Below are 19,529 nucleotides of genomic sequence, written 5' to 3'. Positions count from 1 at the left end.
AAATTATCATACAATTCTACTCTGCCCTCATCGGACCCATCACAGAGTAAGACAGACTCACCTGGAATGTCGACAAAGGTTCCTTAAAAAAATGAAATCAGGGAGTAAACAAACTGTCCTTTGCAGATCATCATAAAACCTTGTCTCTTTAGTCAGTATCATACAGACTTCTGAGAGGTGATTTTTGCCTGGCATACAAGGAATCCCTGGACCCAGTTTTGATGAACCTTTTTGCACATCTGCAAAACAAACAGAATCCCAACTACTAGATTAAAGACCTAAATTTTGCTTCTGACATAACTAGGATATGTTGGAGAGACAGCTATGTTTCTCAGAATATTCCCATTCTCAGGAAAAGGTTCCCATCCAGGTGAAGCAGAGTTCCTCCCCATCCCTATTTAAATGCAACTTGGACCAATGGATGTGTAATTGGAAGTTCAACCCTGGCCTGGCTCCCATGTCTTTGATGGACACAGGCAGTCAGTAAATCACCACCTATATAAATCAAATCTGTGGGCCACATTTGGTTTGTATGGCTAGGCTAACAAGGGCCGTAGTGGTCGTTAAGCTATTATACATCTGTGAACCTACAACAGTCTGATCTGCTGGCCTTGGATCTGATAACTCACAAGTTGAGGCAGATGGAAGAGCCAACATTGGATCTACTCTTCGAAGAGTGCACACCTCACACTGAAATAGAATGGGTTCCATCAGTTGGCCAGTGTAGGCACTGAAACCCTGCACTGCAGGGGTGCTATCTATGTTATGAAACCATGCTTTCAGTAACTGGGCAAATATCCCTTTTCATATGATCCAAGAAGGAATATCTGAAGTCATCGCTCCCATGTGCACAATGACCATGTCATATGTGTACTTATGGCGAATGGACTTGAGGCCCTCATCATACCACTGCACTCTATCCTCATCGTGAGGCGCTCATCAGACCACTGTACTCTGTCCTCATCTTGAGGCCCTCATCATACCACTGTACTCTTTCCTCATCTTGAGGCCCTCATCATACCACTGTACTCTGTCCTCATCTTAAGGCCCTCATCATACCACTGTACTCTGTCCTCATCAAGCCATCATATATTATAATGTCCCCTTCAGTATGTACCTGATCAGACACATGCAGTAACTAGAATGTCCACAAAGGTTCCTTACAAAAAGGATACAGAGAGTAAACATATCATCCTAAGCTGATCACCTCAAAGTCTTGTCTCTTTATTTGGTAAAATACAGACTTCTGAGAGGTGATCTTTGCCTGGTATATCAGGCATGCCCGATCCCTGTTTTGATGAACCATTTGCACAACCGCAAAACTAACATTATCGGAACTACTGGATTAAAAGACCTAAATTTTGCTTCTGACATAAATAGGACATGTTGGAGAGACAGATATATATCACAGAGAATTCACATTCTTTGGAACAGGCTCCTCATCCATGTGAATCAGAGTTCCTCTCTATCTCTATTTAAGTGCAACTTGGACCAATGGATAGATAAATGGAAATTCATCCCGATTTGGTGCCTATGTCTCTGACTGACAGTAAGTTACCCTGTACATAAATTAAATTTGTGGATCACATTTGGGCTGCACAGTTAGGCCTATAAGGGCCCTAGTGATTGTTAGCCTTGTATACACGTATGAACATTTGAACGTACAAAGAGACAACAAAGATGTTCCATATTCCTGCCTGCATTGAAGAACATTTAACACAACAGTTTTTCTTGCTTCAGGAGTTAGTAGATGGGGAAACTGTTTTAAGTTGTTTTTACTTGTTTCTAACTTTGTTAGCTTATTTTTCGCAGTGGTACAGCAGTAGCATTGTTACCTCACAGCAAGAGGTTCTCCCGTTTGATTCTCAGCTTGGCTTGGGAGTGCCTTCTGTGTGGAGTCTGTATGTCCTCCCCGCGGTTGGGTAGCGTTCAAAAGACATGCGTGCGTAAATGGGCGTGCCTTCGTCGAAGGTTGGGCATCGAGCTGGCACCTTGGTGTTTCATAAAAATCTACTGCCAATCATTAGCTGACCGGAGTTCCGCTGTGGCGACCCCTTACCAAGAAAAAGCAAAAAGACAAACAACAACAACATAATTTTGTTAGCTTGACATTCTATGTGGAGTTGAAAAGTTAGCGACGCATCTAATAAGATACCCAGTAAAATTGTTGTTTTACATAAGGTAGAAGCTAAGCTTTCCATTAGGATCGGAAACAGTCAGAGTGTTAAGTGCTGAGTAACATTCGGTGGGTCCCAAACAGCATTTCTGTGGATTTTTTAACTTTAACATCAGCTAGCAGTATCAGTTCTATTGGTAGTTAGCCAATACAATATTAAAGTCATCTTGAAGAGTTTTGCAAGTATTTGAACTAATTTGTGGGGCCTAGTAATAAAAACATTATCAGTGAGTAAGACGCAGCTCATGTTTGATAGATCCCAGGAGTGGCTCCTTATAAGTAATGAAAAAAGGAAAGTGCCAATACAGACCCCTGTGGGACTCCTTTAGTTGCATGGTCTGCTTCTGTATTACAGATGTCTGTGATGACCCTAAACATTCTGTTGGAAAGACAACTAGTAAACCATAATGAAATGTCTGAGAAGTCACATTGTAGGAGTTTTTTATATTAGTAGTTGATGGCCAACAGCATCAAAGGCCTTTCTGAGGTCCAGAAGAAATGCTCTAGTGAGTACCACTGTTCATCTAAATAAAGTACATGCCTTTTCTCAGTGTGGCTAAGGCACGCCATCTATAAAAGGCACAATGGACATTACCAAGTGACCTGCTGACCAACAGGCACCTCAAAAGCATAACCATATCTGCCTGTTAAATTTAACACACATCTGACAACCACAGATATCTTTCAAGGACCAAAACAAACATCAGGTCTGAAGACAAGTCTCACACAACTCTGGTTAAAATGTTAGCAAAAGGAGAAATAACAGACAGATAACTGCTCATAAAACAGTTCCTTCCATCAGGTCTAAATGAGCATTTAAAATAATTTGTCTGGTACCAAACAAACTACAAAACCCAGGGCAAGAGGGATTCATCACAAGATATTACCACTCAAAATTTACAGTTTGACATCAGGCTTGATTGAACAATTTTAGGCCTGCAAATTAACCAAGCAGTCCAAAAGCCTCTGAATGGAAAACAAATTCAGCTCTGACTGCATAGTTAAAAACTTCCAAGTCTGATCAAGAACAATATTTAAAACCTGTGACCGGAGGATACTTAATTACTTATGGCTAGTGATCCCTGGCACAAAACCAATAATGGACTAACAGAACACACTGTCTCCAAGATTACTAGCAGCTAGTCAATGAAAAATGATTGGATTAGGGCACTAAAGTGCTACTTAGATTGCCTGTACTTTTGCAATGTTTTCAGATATCTACAAGTGTTCTCTCAAATTCATTCACTGTTTTCCAGTTTAATTCACAGACTGCTCAGTAACAATTTGTTTACTATTCAACATTATACTTTTATACCTAATGGAGCAAGATTTTTACAGGTTTCTAAATGACTTTCATTTCATGTAATATCTTGTTCATTCTATCAGATAAGTCATATTTAATCATCCATATAACGATGGATCATTTCACTGATGTATTGACATTTCACTGATGTATTGACATTTCACTGATGTATTGACATTTCACTGATTACCTCAAAGTCTTGTCTCTTTACTCGGTACCATACAGACTTGTGAAAGGTGATCTTTGCCTGGCATTTCCCAGTAAAACTCAGTTTCTGAGTTATTTATAAATTGCAGTCCACTATCGTTTACTACTGTCCATATAAATACATTGCCATTTTTTTAAGTTGATTGCAATTCTTCTATTGAATTTGTTTACCAATGAACTTAAAGTAATAACTATCTGTGAGCTGCCATTATCAAATCAAGTATTAACATCAAATGATTTCACAGACTAGATCGGTTACAAAAACTGTCATCTTTCTGCATTCTTACTCTAAACAGGATTAAATCATTACTTTCTCTCCAGTAATTGTTTTCAGTTTCCTGTAACAAATGCATGATTGTCTGAGACAGGAAAATGGTTTTACTGAAAGAGAAAAATGAGACGTGAGCGAGATGGACTTGCAGATGTAGCTGTGCAACTTGTAGGAATGCAGCAAATGTGTGACTTCAGTCTTTTACTATATATAAACAAGGTGTTTTAAGACACAGCAATGCATAACAAAGTGGAATATGGATACCTACAAGGCACTTGTTGATGTGATAGGCAGTTTGCAGGAATGGGACTGAATGTGCGTCATTAGTTAATAGGGTTTATAGTAAGCATTATTTTTTGCTCTTGTTACCTACAATTCTGTGTGGAGACATGCATGAATGGGCGTACCTTCGTTGAAGGTTGTGCGTCGGAGCTGGCAACTCGGCACGTAAAAATCTACTGCCAATAATTAGCGGACCAGAGTTCCGCTGTGGCGACCCCTAACTGGGAAAAGCCGAAAGACACAAACCTACAATAGCTTAATATGTATTCCACGGTGGTGCAGCAGTAGCGTTATTGCCTCACAGCAAGAGGTTCTCCCATTCGATTCTCAGCTGGAGTGCGGGGAGTGCCTTCTGTGTGGAGTCTGCATGTCCTCTCAGCAGTTGGGTGGGCGTTCGAAAGACATGCGTAAATGGGCGTGCCTTCACTGAACGTTGAACGTCGAGCTGGCACCTTGGCGTTCATGAAAATCTACTGCCAATCATTAGCGGACTGGAGTTCCGCTGTGGTGACCCCAAACCGGGAAAAGCCGAAAGACAAACAAACCTACAATAGCTTAATATGCACAATCACATTTGATGAATGCAATGGAAGGAACTGGAAATACAGTATGTCAGGAGTTGGAATATCAGTCACTTGGAAAATCAGTCCACAAGCAATGATGCTGGGATCCCCAAAATGCTAAACTAGCCTTTCAAGTAAATTGTATTTCCATGGCAGATGATCATGTTAAGGTCATTGCCTAATCTCTGTCTGTAGTGGGAAGAAAGCAATACAAACAGAAGAAGCACAGGAGACTAATTGTCACTTTAAATTCTTAAAACAAGGGACAGCTGTATACAGCACGAGTCAGAATATGCTACAGTAAGTTTTCATCTATGGAATATGGGAATGCACTATTTATTTTCATATAAAAATATATACTTTTTTACCTCAAACCTATTTTATAAGATGATTAAAGGATGGCTAGAGGCAGAAAAGATTGAAATACAACTTGACAGCTCAAAAGCTGGCAAAGACCATGAAAGAGAGTATGCATTACCACTTTAACACAGAAAGAGTGTGTATAACCACTTCAGCACAGAAAGTGGTAACACTTCACATCTCTAGGTCAAGCATACCTCTCAACTTCATAGTGCAAGAAATCTATATCTAGACAAACCCTGACAAAAATGGGGGGACAAAAGCCCAAAAATAGGGAAAGGTTTTACATATTGCTCTTATAAACTTAGAAAGTTGCTCGAGTAACAGAGTTTGTGTTAACATACATTTTTTGAAGGATTTGAAGCCCGGAACTTATATGCATGTCATTATGTAGTGACTTCAATCCTCAGATCATCCCAGTGATTTGTCAGAAAACCACAAACTTTATGAGGAATAGACCAAAAATATGAGGTGAAAATCTGGGCAGTTGAGAGGCATGAGGTTGGTTAGTAGATACCAAGTTATCAACTGGTAATGTGAACTGAAATGTATTTATTTAACTAAATCCATCACATAAGACTTACATGTGGAGCCTTTCCTTCTATTAGGGAGTGCAGAATTAGTTTAAGGAAAAAAGTACTGCAGCACAAGTATCCATAGTCAGGATTAATCCAGCCCCCCAACCACCCCCCCACACACGCACACACACACACACACACACACACACACACACACACACACACACACACACACACACACACACACACACACACACACACATCTTAAAACACATGCAACAATAGTGACAAAGAAGTGAATTCTTACGTAATCATGAGTTCAGATTCCTCTGCGATTAGGGCGTTCTTCTCCTGTACCAGTTGGAGCCACTGGTCAATCATGTGAGAGGTCCTGTTCGAATCTCCTGCCTCTGTGAACATAAAAGAAAAGGCTGTAACATCAAGTGAAGGTGCAGAACACAGCACTTGCAAACTGTACCATACCAATAAGGAATCATCAACAGTTTTTTTTTTTTTAAACAAGAAACATCTTTATTAAATTATCACATATGATATATGTAATCATCTATTTATATAAATGAAAACAAACTATACGGATATAATTTTAGTTGCAAACATGCAGCCCTCCTAGTCTATCCAGTCACTGTCAGCCACACATTACATAGCTCATTCAAATCCTGCCTTCTTCTAAACCTTATTCTTCCTCTGCATGTATTATTCACACAATTCCCATTTTTCCAAGGTAATTTGCTCCTACTCAAGTATCCCACTTCCAGTTGTGTTATCTCTGTTACTATATTCACTACTTCTAGTACAGCTGGTTTAGTCTCTGATTCCCATTTACTAGTAATTACATTTTTGGTACCCACCGTAATTAGACTCCGCAAGGCCTTACTATATCCAGGCAATTCCAATTCTGTATCATAGCTCAGAAAAATAATTTACCCTAGTTACACTAATTTGCTCACGCAGAATCTCTGACAGAGAGTCTACAGGGAATTTTTAAAGTCTGCCAACTCGTTACACCTCAAAGAATATGTTCCCCGTTACCATTTTCCTCCCCCTCACACCTCCAACATTTGCGGTCTACCTGAGGAAACATTCGTGGAGTTACCTGTAGTAAAGATCCTAAATCTTCGAGACTTTGTTGCATACTTGGGAGACACACACATATTCCCCCCATTGTTTCTTTGTGAATTGCTTATTGAGTCTCCCTTCCCAATCCTTTCTAATCGCCTGTAATTGATTCTTATAGCTGTCGTGCAATATTTTATATGCTCTACTAATGATTCCTTTTTAACAGCAGCTTCTGTTCTATGTTCTACTAAAACCTCTACCAGTGCTGGTGTTTTACGTAGGATCCCCCTATTTCTTTCTCTTTGCCAGTATTGTGATATCAGTCCTCGATAGGGATGGCAATCTCTAGCCTGCAGTCCAAATAAATTCTTGGTCTCTTCCCACTGTATTACCTTTCCCTCTCTAAATATCTGCTTCCAGTAACTTGGTTCCTATGCCAGTTTTCTCCAATGAATTCCAGCCCCCTTTTGGCTACTGTCTGTATCCCTAATTGCAGTCATCCCTATTGGCAGAATCTCCTTTCTCCATTGCCATGCTGACTTAGCTCTTACAATAGTTTTTGCTGCTGTATCAGTATAATATTCTGTTTGATTACTGTTACTCTTCTTAAGGATCTGCATCCAAAATCCCAGCCTCCTCTTGTTTCTTGAGCTCCCGCCCTGTTGAATCAACCCTCACATGTGCAGCCCAAATATTAGATAACCTACAATCTCTAACCCAAAACTCTTTTTCACTAGCTGAAAACTGGTTCACAAACTCCCAGCTTATTCTTAACCCAAAGAAAACAAAATTACTTCTCTTCAGCCCATGTAGATCTCCTCCTCCAAGTGACCACTTTACCATCTTGTCCAATAACAAAACTTTGATCACCCCAACCACCCATACTAAGCTGCTAGGTGTTGAGATAGATAACAGCCTAAAGTTCGACATTCATAGGTTCATAAGTAGGTACTAGGCTATTGGCCCTAGGGCCTATATAAGCCTAGCCAAAAATGTACCCTGGCTTTCGCCACCCAAGAAAATTATTTTCCTGTGCCCCTGTCGAGCAGAGCCACAGAAGTGATCCCTGGGGTGAATTTCCTATTTCCCATCCAATCATCAAGATTTTTCTTGAAGAGTGCTAATGAGGAGCTCTGTTTGACCTAGATAGGTAGTCTGTTCCAGAGTATGGGAAGTCTCTGGGACAGGGATCTATCCCTCCAACATGTTCTGTTTATTGTGGTGACAAGGTTTAGGTCCCTAGAGCATGTAGCTCGGAGGGATTGGGATTTCTTTAAGTGGAGCATGTCCAACAGCTCTGGGTTTGACATAGCTTTGTATGTTAGGCAGAGATCACCTCTGAGTAGGCGATATGCGACAGAGTAAAGCTGGAGTTTTCTGAGACGGTCTGCATAGGGCATCTATTTGAGGCCAGTAATCCTCTTTGTGAGGTATTTCTGTGGCCTTTCCAGCTGTTGTAGATGTCTTGTGAGGTACATACCAAAAGGGGCATTGTACTCTATAATGGGTCTAATGAGTGATGAGTAGAGGGGAACAATGACCTCTTTTTTTCTGGATGAGAAACCTTTTGTGATGAGGTGAGCCATGTAGAAGGATTTCCTGACCACTGTGGTGATGTGATATTGCCCAAGCTATCACAAAGGTCCACAAAAACTAGGACTGCTCTATCAGAACAAACAATTTCTCACTAAACACACCAGAACTACTATAGCTAGGACACATCTGATGTATATCCTCCTTTATGCATCCCTAATACTAACAAACCTTTGCAAAGCTGACTTTAACAAACTAGAATCCTGTTACAACAGGACTGCTAGGTTTGCAACAGAGACCTCATATCAAACCCACCACTGTGTTTCTCTGATACAACTAAATGGGCTGGAGCTGCCTCAACTCCTTCATCTCAATCATCACCGTCTCACAAACTGTACTACCACCCTGATAAAACCCCTGCACTCCAGAATATAATACCTTATTCCACAGCTAGATCCCTAAGATCTAGTACCCAAACCCGCCTAGATGTCATACAACGTTAACAATGATGCTGGGAAATCTGTCTTCAGTCACTCTATTGCTAAAGCCTGGAACTCCCTGTCGACCCACCTGACCTCCACTGCCACCACTAAACAATTCAAAAGTCTCCTGAAAACTCACTTAATGAATAAGTGGTTATTTGTCTGCGTCTTCTCAGGTTAACCACTTACTTACTTAAACTACTCTCCATCGATATTCTCGCGTCCTCATCCTTTTCTGCATCCAAGTAAGTATCCTTTCCCAATACCGATATGACTGATTCTCTTTCAGGCTTGATATTTACAGTACCACAAAAAGTACATTCACAGTACGTATCCTAATAAAAGTACTGATGTGAGTAATACCTCTGCTAGGTTTGATTTCCATATCACCACAATGACTACACATCAGCATGTACTCTAATGCAAATTTTAATATGAATGTTTCCTCTGCTTAGATGCGTTCTCTTATATAGTGCCATGATAAATACATTTAGGAATAAATATTTCTAGTTCAGTGTATTGCATGCTATAATTCTATGTAACCTATTCCAAAAAGCTACATTTCCTTCTGCTGTTTACTATGTTTTTTACTGGATATGCAATACATTTTCTTGTTAATACTTACTCATTGCTGTATATATGTACTAAGTTGGTCTATATTAGAAGACCGAATGTTTAGGTGATTGAACACCTAAACATCAATCTTTTAATATCGAAAGCAAAAAACGGCGAACAGACGATTTAATGCAGGGAAAGATTTCCCTTGGCCGTTCGCTGGAGATTGCTATTTCCCTACTGTTGAGCGATCTCAGACTTGGTATATTTAGTTAGGGGGTTTGGGGGGGGGCACAGCCCTCTACTTCGGGGGTGTTGGGGGTGAAGACCCCCACTTAATTTAGATGTAAAGTAATGTTTTTTGTGTTGTGGCTGAGGGACGTGTTTCCCTGGAACGTTCAACATTGTGCGGTTCGATATTAGAAGATCGATGTTTAGGTGTTTGATCACCTAAACATTCGGTCTTCTAATACAGACCCGTACTAAGTGTACCCTAACATGTCACTGTTTTTGCTTGTTAAAACTGTCTATAAATGTGTAACAATCTGGAGCTTTTCTCCTCGGGCTGCTACTGAAAATGGATGTGTGTCCAGTCGGACTTCCCTGGTTAACAAATGTAAAATAACTAAAATAAAATATACTCTGCCACAAATCATAAATACATTACAGTGGTCAATTCTATTAAAAAATAGAGCTAAATGTCAAGATCTACCAGATGTGGTGGTTGGGACAGCAGCTAGAATAAACAATCCAAACAAGGACACAAGTTATGGTTTTCTAGATGCTGCAAGGTACATTTTAAGATTTTTTTAAACATTTCCATCTAAAGATGGGCTGAGCAGAAATCATGGCTAAAGAAAGAAACGTATTACTAATCTTCAACTTTGCTTTTTCTCGCATCCTTTCAGTTTGCCCTAACTGGTCAAGACTGCACTGTAACAACTATGGAATAAATAATTAAATGCAGCTGTAAGGTACATTTTAAGAGCATTTTCAAACTTTTGATGCAATTACAGCTTGAATGTATCTGATGTTTGATTGTGAGTAAAGTGAAAAAAAAAACAAAAACGATCACAGCAATGTATTCCTAAACAGTACACTGCCCCTAAACAAGCTATAGTGACGACCTGTACCCACACACACACCTATGAGGTCTGTTCGGAAAGTTGAAGAATAACAACCACACTGCCCCTAGACAAGCTATAGCAACCTTCTGTGCACACCTTTCAGTCCCCAAAGAAGCTATAGTGACCTTATTTGCACATCTGTTAGGTTTGATTGTGAGGAAAATTGAAGAAGTAATGACCATCCCATCCGCCCCCACAAGCTACACTGAACTTTTGTGTACACCTCTGAGCAGGGCTAGTATAACATTAGGTAGGGTTCAAGGGACAGCCCACTACTAAGCCAAGTCAAAATCCACTTATACAGCCTGGGGTGTGGGGACCGCTAGGCCTCCAGAAGCTCTGAGGGTACAGCTGTTCTGTGATGCGTGTTATTCTTTCATTTCTGAAAGATAATGACTTGCTAATGCTCCCTTTTTTATTCTGCACAGAAGAGTTATGTATATATCTGGCAATATTGTGCGTGTCCACGGTTAAAAATTGATATTTTCCCTGGTATATTATTTAATTTATTTATTTATTGCATTTGTTGACTGGGTATGTCCGAGTGGGCTCATTTTCGGTGGAGACCTGGGGAGAAAAGCTCCACAGTAATACAAACATCAAACAAAACATAGTAACAGCAAACATTAGTACAACAGAATTACTTACATCATCCGGAGACAGTACAATGCAAGGTCCTGTTAAATACTGAAGACCCAAGGAGAAAAACTCCACAGTAGTACAACACAATCAAGTAGCAGTAAATACAATACAATCTGTAGAACTGTACAATTACTGCTGCAGTAACAGCCAAGAGACAGTAGCTATAATACAATCTGTAGAACCATAGAATTACTGTTGCAGTAACAGACAAGAGGCAATAGCTATAATACAATCTGTAGAACTGTACAATTACTGTTTTAGTAACAGCCAAGAGGCAGTAGCTATAATACAATCAGACGAACTATACAATTACTGTTTTAGTAACAGCCAAGAGGCAGTAGCTACAATACAATCTGTAGAAAGTACAGTTTTGTACCTACCATAAATGTAGATGTCCGAACTGGATAGCATCTGCAGTCATAACAACTGGGTTGTCCTGTCGTCAGGCAGCCCTTCGGTCGGCCGGATTCCAAAGTCCGGGTCCGGCTTCGGCTGATGTCGCACTTCACCCGACGTCATCTCTGTTGGTCTTCGGGTATAAAGGCATCAGCCGACGCCATTTTCCTCAGTGTTTCTTGCCCCAGATTCCAGTTGCCCTCTTGGAAGGCTAAATTTTGGGTAAATGCCAATGTTTCCAAAAAGATAGAAGGCAAACACAAAAAATAAGCATGTATGTACATATATACAAACAAATACACCATAAGAGACTCCCCCCGCCAGCTAGCTATTAGGAGGGTAAATACCCTAGGAGTACCACAGAGGGGAAGGAGGGAGGGTAATCCTGACTGCAGATGCTATCCAGTTCGGACATCTACATTTATGGTAGGTACAAAACTGTACTATGTCCTTCATGGATGCATCTGCAGTCATAACAACTGGGTAGAATACCATAGCCAACTAGGGGAGGAGGAAGAATAGATTATGGTGTGGTTAGGATCCCTTGCAGTACAGCAGTGGCAAAACCTGCTCGGGATCTGGAATACAGAGGTAAATTATAATGCTTGGCAAATGTATGCACGGAGGTCCAAGTAGCCGCCTCAATAATGTCCTTGGTTGCCACTCCTCGTAAGAAGGCTGTGGTAGTGGCTGTTGCCCTTGTAGAATGAGGCCTTATGTTCTGTGGAATTGGTTTTCCATGAAAGGAGTAACAGAATCGTATGCAATTTCCTATCCATTTGGAGATTGTCTGTTTAGAAATCGCTTTTCCTTCCCTTCCTGTTGCATAGGCTACAAACAGCTGGTCAGTTTTTCTGTTACTTTTTGTTCTGTCCAGGTAGTAGCGTAGCTGTCTATGTACATCCAAGGTATGCAGCATTCTTTCCCCTCTGTTTTGTGGGTTTGGGAAGAAGGTAGGTAGGTGGATTGCTTGGTTTAAAGACACTCTGGATACCACCTTAGGCATAAATGTAGGATTAGTCCTCATGGACACTCTATCTTGGTGGAAGATTAGGAAGGGTTGTACTGCCATTAGGGCCTGAAGTTCAGAAACCCTTCTTGCTGAGGTTATTGCCAGTAGGAAAGCAGTTTTCCACGATAGATGCTGCAGGTCTGCTGTTGCTGCTGGTTCAAAAGGTGCGAGTGTCAACTTTTCCAGCACAAAGTTCAAATCCCAAGCTGGTAATGGTGGTTTCCTAGGAGGTTTTACATTCTTGATCCCTCTGAGGAACTGCCTGAGTAAAGGGTGTGAAAAGACAGGTGGATCAAAGCTGTATTCTGCTGAAATAGCTGATGCATGTATCTTGATGGAGGAATAGGACAGGCCTGTATGTAGAAGCTCTGCCAAATACTCCAGAATGTTAGCAATGTCTATATTGGACACATCTTTTCCTCTTTCAGCACTCCAAATGACAAACCTTTTCCATTTTCCTGCATAGTTCCTTCTTGTTGAAGGTCTGCGGGCTTCAAGGATAATGTCTTTAACCCTTTGGGAAAGCTCTGGATTAGTTGCTGCTATGTGATGTTCCATGCAGTCAGTTGCAAAGTTTTTAGGTTTGGATGCATGATGCTGTAGTTGTTCTGGGTTAACATCAAAGGCATCAGGGGTATTGGCCATATTTTGTCCCGAGACATGCTCCTCAGCAATGGGTACCAGTGTTGTCTTGGCCAGTTTGGAGCTATCAGAGTTATCCTTGGACGTTCCTCCTTGATTTTTAGTAATACCTTGTGTATCAAGGGAAGAGGTGGGAATGCATATGCTGTCAGACCTTTCCAGCTGAAGGAGAGCGAGTCCACTTTCCATGCAAGTGGGTGGAACGTCCTTGTGCAGAATTTTTTGAGCTGGTGATTGAGAGGGGAAGTGAATAGATCTATCTGTGGCATTCCCCATTTCTTTGAGATGGCCTTGAAGATGTCCGGGTGTAGCATCCATTCGTGAGCATCCGAGGTGGTTCTGCTTAACATGTCTGCTAGAGTATTCTCCTTTCCTGGTACAAACATTGCCTGTAACTGGATGTTGTAGCTGAGCGCCAGGTTCCAAAGGTCCAAAGTCATTCTGCATAGGGGGTATGAATGAGTGCCTCCCTGTTTGTTGATGTACCACATGACTGTGGTGTTGTCTGTCCTTATCATCAAATGTCCTGCTTTGAGGAAAGGTCTGAATTTTTGGATTGCCAGCTTTACTGCCAGCATTTCTTTTAGGTTGATGTGCAAATGGAGCTGGTCCTGTGTCCACAATCCTTGTACGCATTTGTCCAGCATGTGAGCCCCCCATCCTAGGTCTGAGGCGTCTGTTGTGATGGTTTGGCTTGCTTGATAGTTGTGGAAAGGTAAGCCTGGATTTGACTGGCATGCTTGAGCCCACCATAGGAACTCCTGTTTTAGGCATGGGATTAGAGGAATTTCTGCTTCTAGGCTGTGCCTGTGTTGGGACCATAAATTCTTTAGGTACCACTGTAGTTTTCTCATATGTAGTCTGGCATGTGGAACCAAGATTATGCAGGATGCCATGAAGCCCAAGGCCTGTAGAACTTTTCTTGCTGTTAGCTTGTTCTGTTTTGTTAGTGCCAAGAAGTAAAGAGGGAGTTCTTTTTGTTTTTTCTGCAGTTAGGAATGCCATTTGTTTTACTGTGTCCAATTCAGCCCAAGAATGTCCTTGTTTGGGATGGTATCAGCCTTGACTTTTGTAAACTGACTGTGTATCCCAGTGCTTGTAGCAAGTAAATGACCCTTTGTAAATCTGTTGTCAGCTTGCTTTTGTTGTCCCCTGTAGCAGACAGTCGTCCAGGTATGGATAAATTTGGATTCCCTGTAGTCTGCAGTGAGCGATTACTGATGCCAGGCATTTTGTGAATACTCTGGGCGCAGTAGATAAGCCAAAGGGCAATGCTGAGAATTGATAGTGCTCTGATCCTGCAAGAAATCTGAGGTATCTTCTGCAAATTGGTCGTATGGGGACGTGCAGGTATGCCTCCTTGAGATCTAGAGTTACCAGCCAGCACTCCTTGCCCAGCATGGGAAGAAGTTGCTGGAGGGTCAGCATTTTGAATTTTGGGACAATGATGTATGTATTTAAGATGGACAGGTCGAGAATAGGTCTCCAGCTTTTTTCCTTTCTTGGAACTAGGAATAGTCTGGAGTAGAATCCTTTGCCTTGTTCTGTTATTGGCACTTTTTCCACAGCTCTCATCTTTGTTAGTTGCATTATCTGCTGTAGAGCTTCTGTTTTTTGATTTGGAGGCAGGTTTGGCATTCCTCTTTTGACTGGTAAAGTGTGGAAGTGGAACCGGTATCCTTGGTCTATGGTTTGCAGAATCCACTTGTCTTTTGTGATATAGTGCCAGTTTTTCGAAAATAAGGTTAATTTTCCGCCTAATGGTGCTGCTATTTGTTCCCTGGTAGGCGGAGTTAGAATCAAGTCACTGTGCTGTTGTAGTGGCAGTGGCTGTGTCTGTGGCTCTGTTATTACCTTGCCACTGTCGTCCTCTGTAGGCACCCCCTCTGGATTGATTTCTGCCTCTGGGACGTCTATTCCTGCCCCTTTGGGATCTTGTGGAGTCAGGAAAGGACCAATTTTGGCAGGCCAGTTCCTGCTAAACCTTGGGGTTGAACCTGCAAGAAATCTTTAACTGTTTGTACAGATTTTGCCTTTTCTTCCATTTTCTTCATTACCTGCTGGGCAGGTGTACCAAACAAAGTGGCCTTATCCATAGGTGCATCTAATAACTTAGCTTTAACATGATCCGGTAAGACCTGTTCCTTCAGCCATGCATGTCTTCTTATCACTGTGCCAGTCATGGCTGATCTAAATGAAGCCTCCAGTGCATCATAGCCACATTTTAAGGAATGGTTACTAACCTGTTGTATGTTATTTACCATTTCTAATATATATTTCTTATCTATAGAGTCATCAGAGGATAGCTTTTTAGTTAACTGATCAAGCATAAACTCTTGGTATTGTATCATGTGAAACTGACAATTTAAAGCTCTAGCTGAGAGAGTAGCAGAGGTGTAAACCTTTTGCCCCATCTGTCTAAAGACCTGGCTTCCCTTTGAGAAGGAATAGGGTTTTGCTGTGGTCGAGGCTGCTGCCTTAGGCCCCTGGGATATGGTTTGGGGTCTGCAAGTGGGGCCTTGTATAAGTGGTGATGAGTGTCTGGAACCCTGTAAAATCTGTCAGGTTTGACAGGGGCTGGAGGTAAGGAATCTGGTGCAGTGCAGACATCATTAAATGCATCGTCCACAACAGAGAGGACAGGAGGTATAGCTAAAGGCCTGTGTTGTGGTAGGTGCAGAAAAGTCCTAAGTCTTTTCTGGAATCTGAGAAATCCTGTTCCTGCCATTGGAATTGTTCTCGCATGGCATGTAAGGTTTCCCCAAAGGAGAATTCTTCTGGTGGAGAAGCAGCTGGAATGGATTCTTCAGCATCTGAGTCTTCATAATTGGAGAAATGAGCCTCTGGCTGGTCTGTAATATCAGAGTCCTCCACAGAGTCATCAGAGGACACAGGCTCGGGGGGCTCTGCTCTAGGTCTCTTTTCTGGGGGCTGAGAGGCCCTGTCTGGGTGAGATTGAGATCCCCTAATTAAGGAAATTAAATCCTCTGCCAGAGTAAGCATTTGTGAACTAGAAGTGGGCCTAGTAGAGGGGGGCTTAACAGGCACTGATTTAGTAGATTTGGCTGCTTTAGCCCTGGCAAAGGCCTTAATAGACATGGCTGCAGGAGGCCTAGCAGCACCACGTGCTGGGGTAGAGACATCCAAAGGGATGGTGTCTGATAAATCAGTAGTAACCACTGTAGGTAAGATTTCTGAGGCCGTTTCAAGTAAGGTAGCAGGAGCCTCAGTAGTAGTCATTGATTCAGCTGTGCTTTGATCAGTTTTCTCGGTTTCGGCCGAAACCGAGACACTCGCGGTTTGCTTAACCATGGTTTCGGCCGAAACCACGGACCGCGAGTGTCGGTCTTTTTCTTTGCGTTTTTTAACAATCTGGGTAGTCGGAGGATCCGACGGCATAATGTGCCGAAAAACTGTTCAGCAAACTCCGACCGACGCCTAAGCGTTCGTCGGTTGAATGAGGCACAGGCTGAACAGGCTGCTACGTCGTGGTCTGGGCCTAAACAAGGCAAACAGTAAGAGTGGAAATCTTTATGAGGTATTTGTTTCCCACAAGTTAAACAGTTATTGACTTTTTCTGACATCGGCTGAGGCAAGAAAGAGTCCCCAACGGGGTACTTAGCTTTTAGAAGTCTTCGAAGTAGTATTCGGAAGTAGTAATCTCTGGATCTGACCGACCGGCACTTGCGAACAGCTTCTGCTTCGGGCGCCACGCGGCAAGAAAGACTGGGGAAAATGGCGTCGGCTGATGCCTTTATACCCGAAGACCAACAGAGATGACGTCGGGTGAAGTGCGACATCAGCCGAAGCCGGACCCGGACTTTGGAATCCGGCCGACCGAAGGGCTGCCTGACGACAGGACAACCCAGTTGTTATGACTGCAGATGCATCCATGAAGGACATCTGTACAATTACTGCTGCAGTAACAGCCAAGAGGCAGTAGCTATAATACAATCAGACGAACTATACAATTACTGTTTTAGTAACAGCCAAGAGGCAGTAGCTATAATACAGTCTTTTGAACTGTACAATTACTGTTGCAGTAACAGCCAAGAGGTAGTAGCTATAATACAATCAGATGAACTGTACAATTACTGTTTTAGTAACAGCCAAGAGGCAGTAGCTACAATACAATCTGTAGAACTGTACAATTACTGTTGCAGTAACAGCCAAGAGGCAGTAGCTATAATACAATCTGTAGAACCGTAGAATTACTGTTGCAGTAACAGACAAGAGGCAGTAGCTATAATACAATCTGTAGAACCGTAGAATTACTGTTGCAGTAACAGACAAGAGGCAATAGCTATAATACAATCAGACGAACTGTACAATTACTGTTTTAGTAACAGCCAAGAGGCAGTAGCTATAATACACTTTGTAGAACTGTACAATTACTGTTGCAGTAACAGCCAAGAGGCAGTAGCTATAATATAATCTGTAAAACTGTACAATTACTGCTGCAGTAACAGCCAAGCGGCAGTAGCTATAATACAATCTGTAGAAATGTTCACTTACAGTACAGAATGAGCCAAACAGTAGACAGTATGTAGGGAAGGTTAGAAGGTAAGGTGAGAAAGGTAAATAAGATTATATATACTGATACTGCTCCTGATAAGCCATGTCTATTACAACATACAATGATTATACACAAATACTTGCACTGGGCCTGACAAGCCTGGTTTGCCACAAGATGTGCTTTTTTTCCCCACACATACTGACATGGACCCTAACAAGTGACGTTGACAAAATGCATTGTTTTTTTTTTCACGCATACATACACACACACACACACAAACACACACACACAGTCATTGCCCCTGACAAGTAAGACCTATCACAAGTTGCACAGATACATTCAAATGCTGCACACTTAACCTGCAGGCAAACTGGAGGAGCACAAATTCACCTATATAATGTCTTTGGCATGTTGGAGCAAATAAACAGACCACATGGATAAACCCACACAGTGACATCGGGGACATGTGGACTCTACACAGAAGTAGTCACAGCCAACTGAACCACAGTCATGCACTGTGAGATGGCAACTCTACTCACTCAATGATCACTTGCTTTTACACATATCCTGCACTTACAAGATCACCAAATATAGCCACTTAACATGTGCAGTGCTTATGCTTGTGATGGAAAGAGAAAGCAATTATGTGCAGTTTGTTTCTCTTAAATATGCTTCCAACATCTTCCCATAACACTCAAGTGAAAGCCACAGCAATACTACTTTTGCACTTATTTCAGCTGTGTGACTACTACTCCCATGCCAGATCAGTGACTGCTGTTTAACAGTGACCAAACAGCAAGGCTTAGTCACCTGTATCCAGAGCCAGCCTCTGTACCCAATCAGTTATGCCCACTTTACCAGTTGTATATGTCTGAAATGTCTGATTGTGGTATAAAAACAATAATAATAATAATAATAATAAAAACAATAATAATAATAAAAACAATAATAATAATAAAAACAATAATAATAATAAAAACAATAATAATAATCATAATAATAATGGTCACAATAATAAAGTATTTAGTTTTCATAGAAGTGCGCACTAGTCTTGCAAAGCTAGAGTAGTGAGTAATCAAACCCAGTACAACAAGGTTAGTTACTTTCATGCATAGACAGCTTCCACCCACACTCAGCAGTTACAGCCACATCTGTATACATTTAGACATCTATCACAAGAGTGACATTTAAAGTATTTCAAATTTGGTCCGCACAAATAGTTGCTGCACATTAAAGCATTTCAAATTGCTTCACAGAAATCTCATTAATCTTGCAATCAGAATAAAGAGCAAACAGCTGCAGCTAGTAATTTTTCTCCATAGACAGTGCTAGAAATAATAGCTAATTTGTCTGTGTACATCTCAAATATCCAACATTTACAGAATAAAAATAAATAACTAAATAGGAGAATCAATGAATACATTAATAAATATCTAAATAAATAAATGAATAAAGGGCCACAACATAATGTATTCAAATAGTTCTCAACTTCTTAGCACAAGAATCAAGGATAAAGCCAAAATGAATGGGGGATGGGTTGGGAGCAAAGGCCCATTATCACAGACCAGTCTTCAATATTGCTCATATATTGCATAGTATGCACTCTCTGAAGGATATGATGTCTGAAACTCACTGTCTCTTATTATTTAGCAATTGTGATCCTCAATAATTTATCAGAAAAACACAAATTTTATGAGGAAGTGACTAAAAATATGAAAAAAAAAATCAGGGACATTCTGCAAAATTAGGGACAACTGACAGGTACTTTGCTTGTCCTGCAAATCTATCAATGGCCTATATTTGATTGCTTGGGGGGGATTTACACAAAGCAGAAAACATTATCTCTTGCTCTCACTAGCAGCTGCTG

The 19,529-nt window shown here is 41.3% G+C and overlaps 1 protein-coding gene across 3 annotated transcripts in view; it reads right to left on the bottom strand.

Moving 5' to 3' along the window:
* Nucleotides 1-19,529, bottom strand: part of LOC122806293 (F-actin-monooxygenase mical1-like) — a 1,110,237-nt gene that overhangs the window by 39,698 nt on the left and 1,051,010 nt on the right. For all 3 annotated transcript variants that reach the window (XM_044076589.1, XM_044076591.1, XM_044076590.1), the window contains exon 27: nucleotides 5,988-6,090. In XM_044076589.1, coding sequence (XP_043932524.1) covers nucleotides 5,988-6,090 — 103 coding nt within the window. The remainder of the gene's footprint in view (nucleotides 1-5,987; nucleotides 6,091-19,529) is intronic.

The sequence above is a fragment of the Protopterus annectens genome, chromosome 7.part0 (assembly GCF_019279795.1).
Source record: "Protopterus annectens isolate FY-2018-M chromosome 7.part0, PAN1.0, whole genome shotgun sequence".
NCBI lineage: Eukaryota > Metazoa > Chordata > Ceratodontiformes > Protopteridae > Protopterus > Protopterus annectens.
Note: the sequence above shows the minus strand (reverse complement) of the source record. Positions and strands in the feature narration are given on the sequence as shown.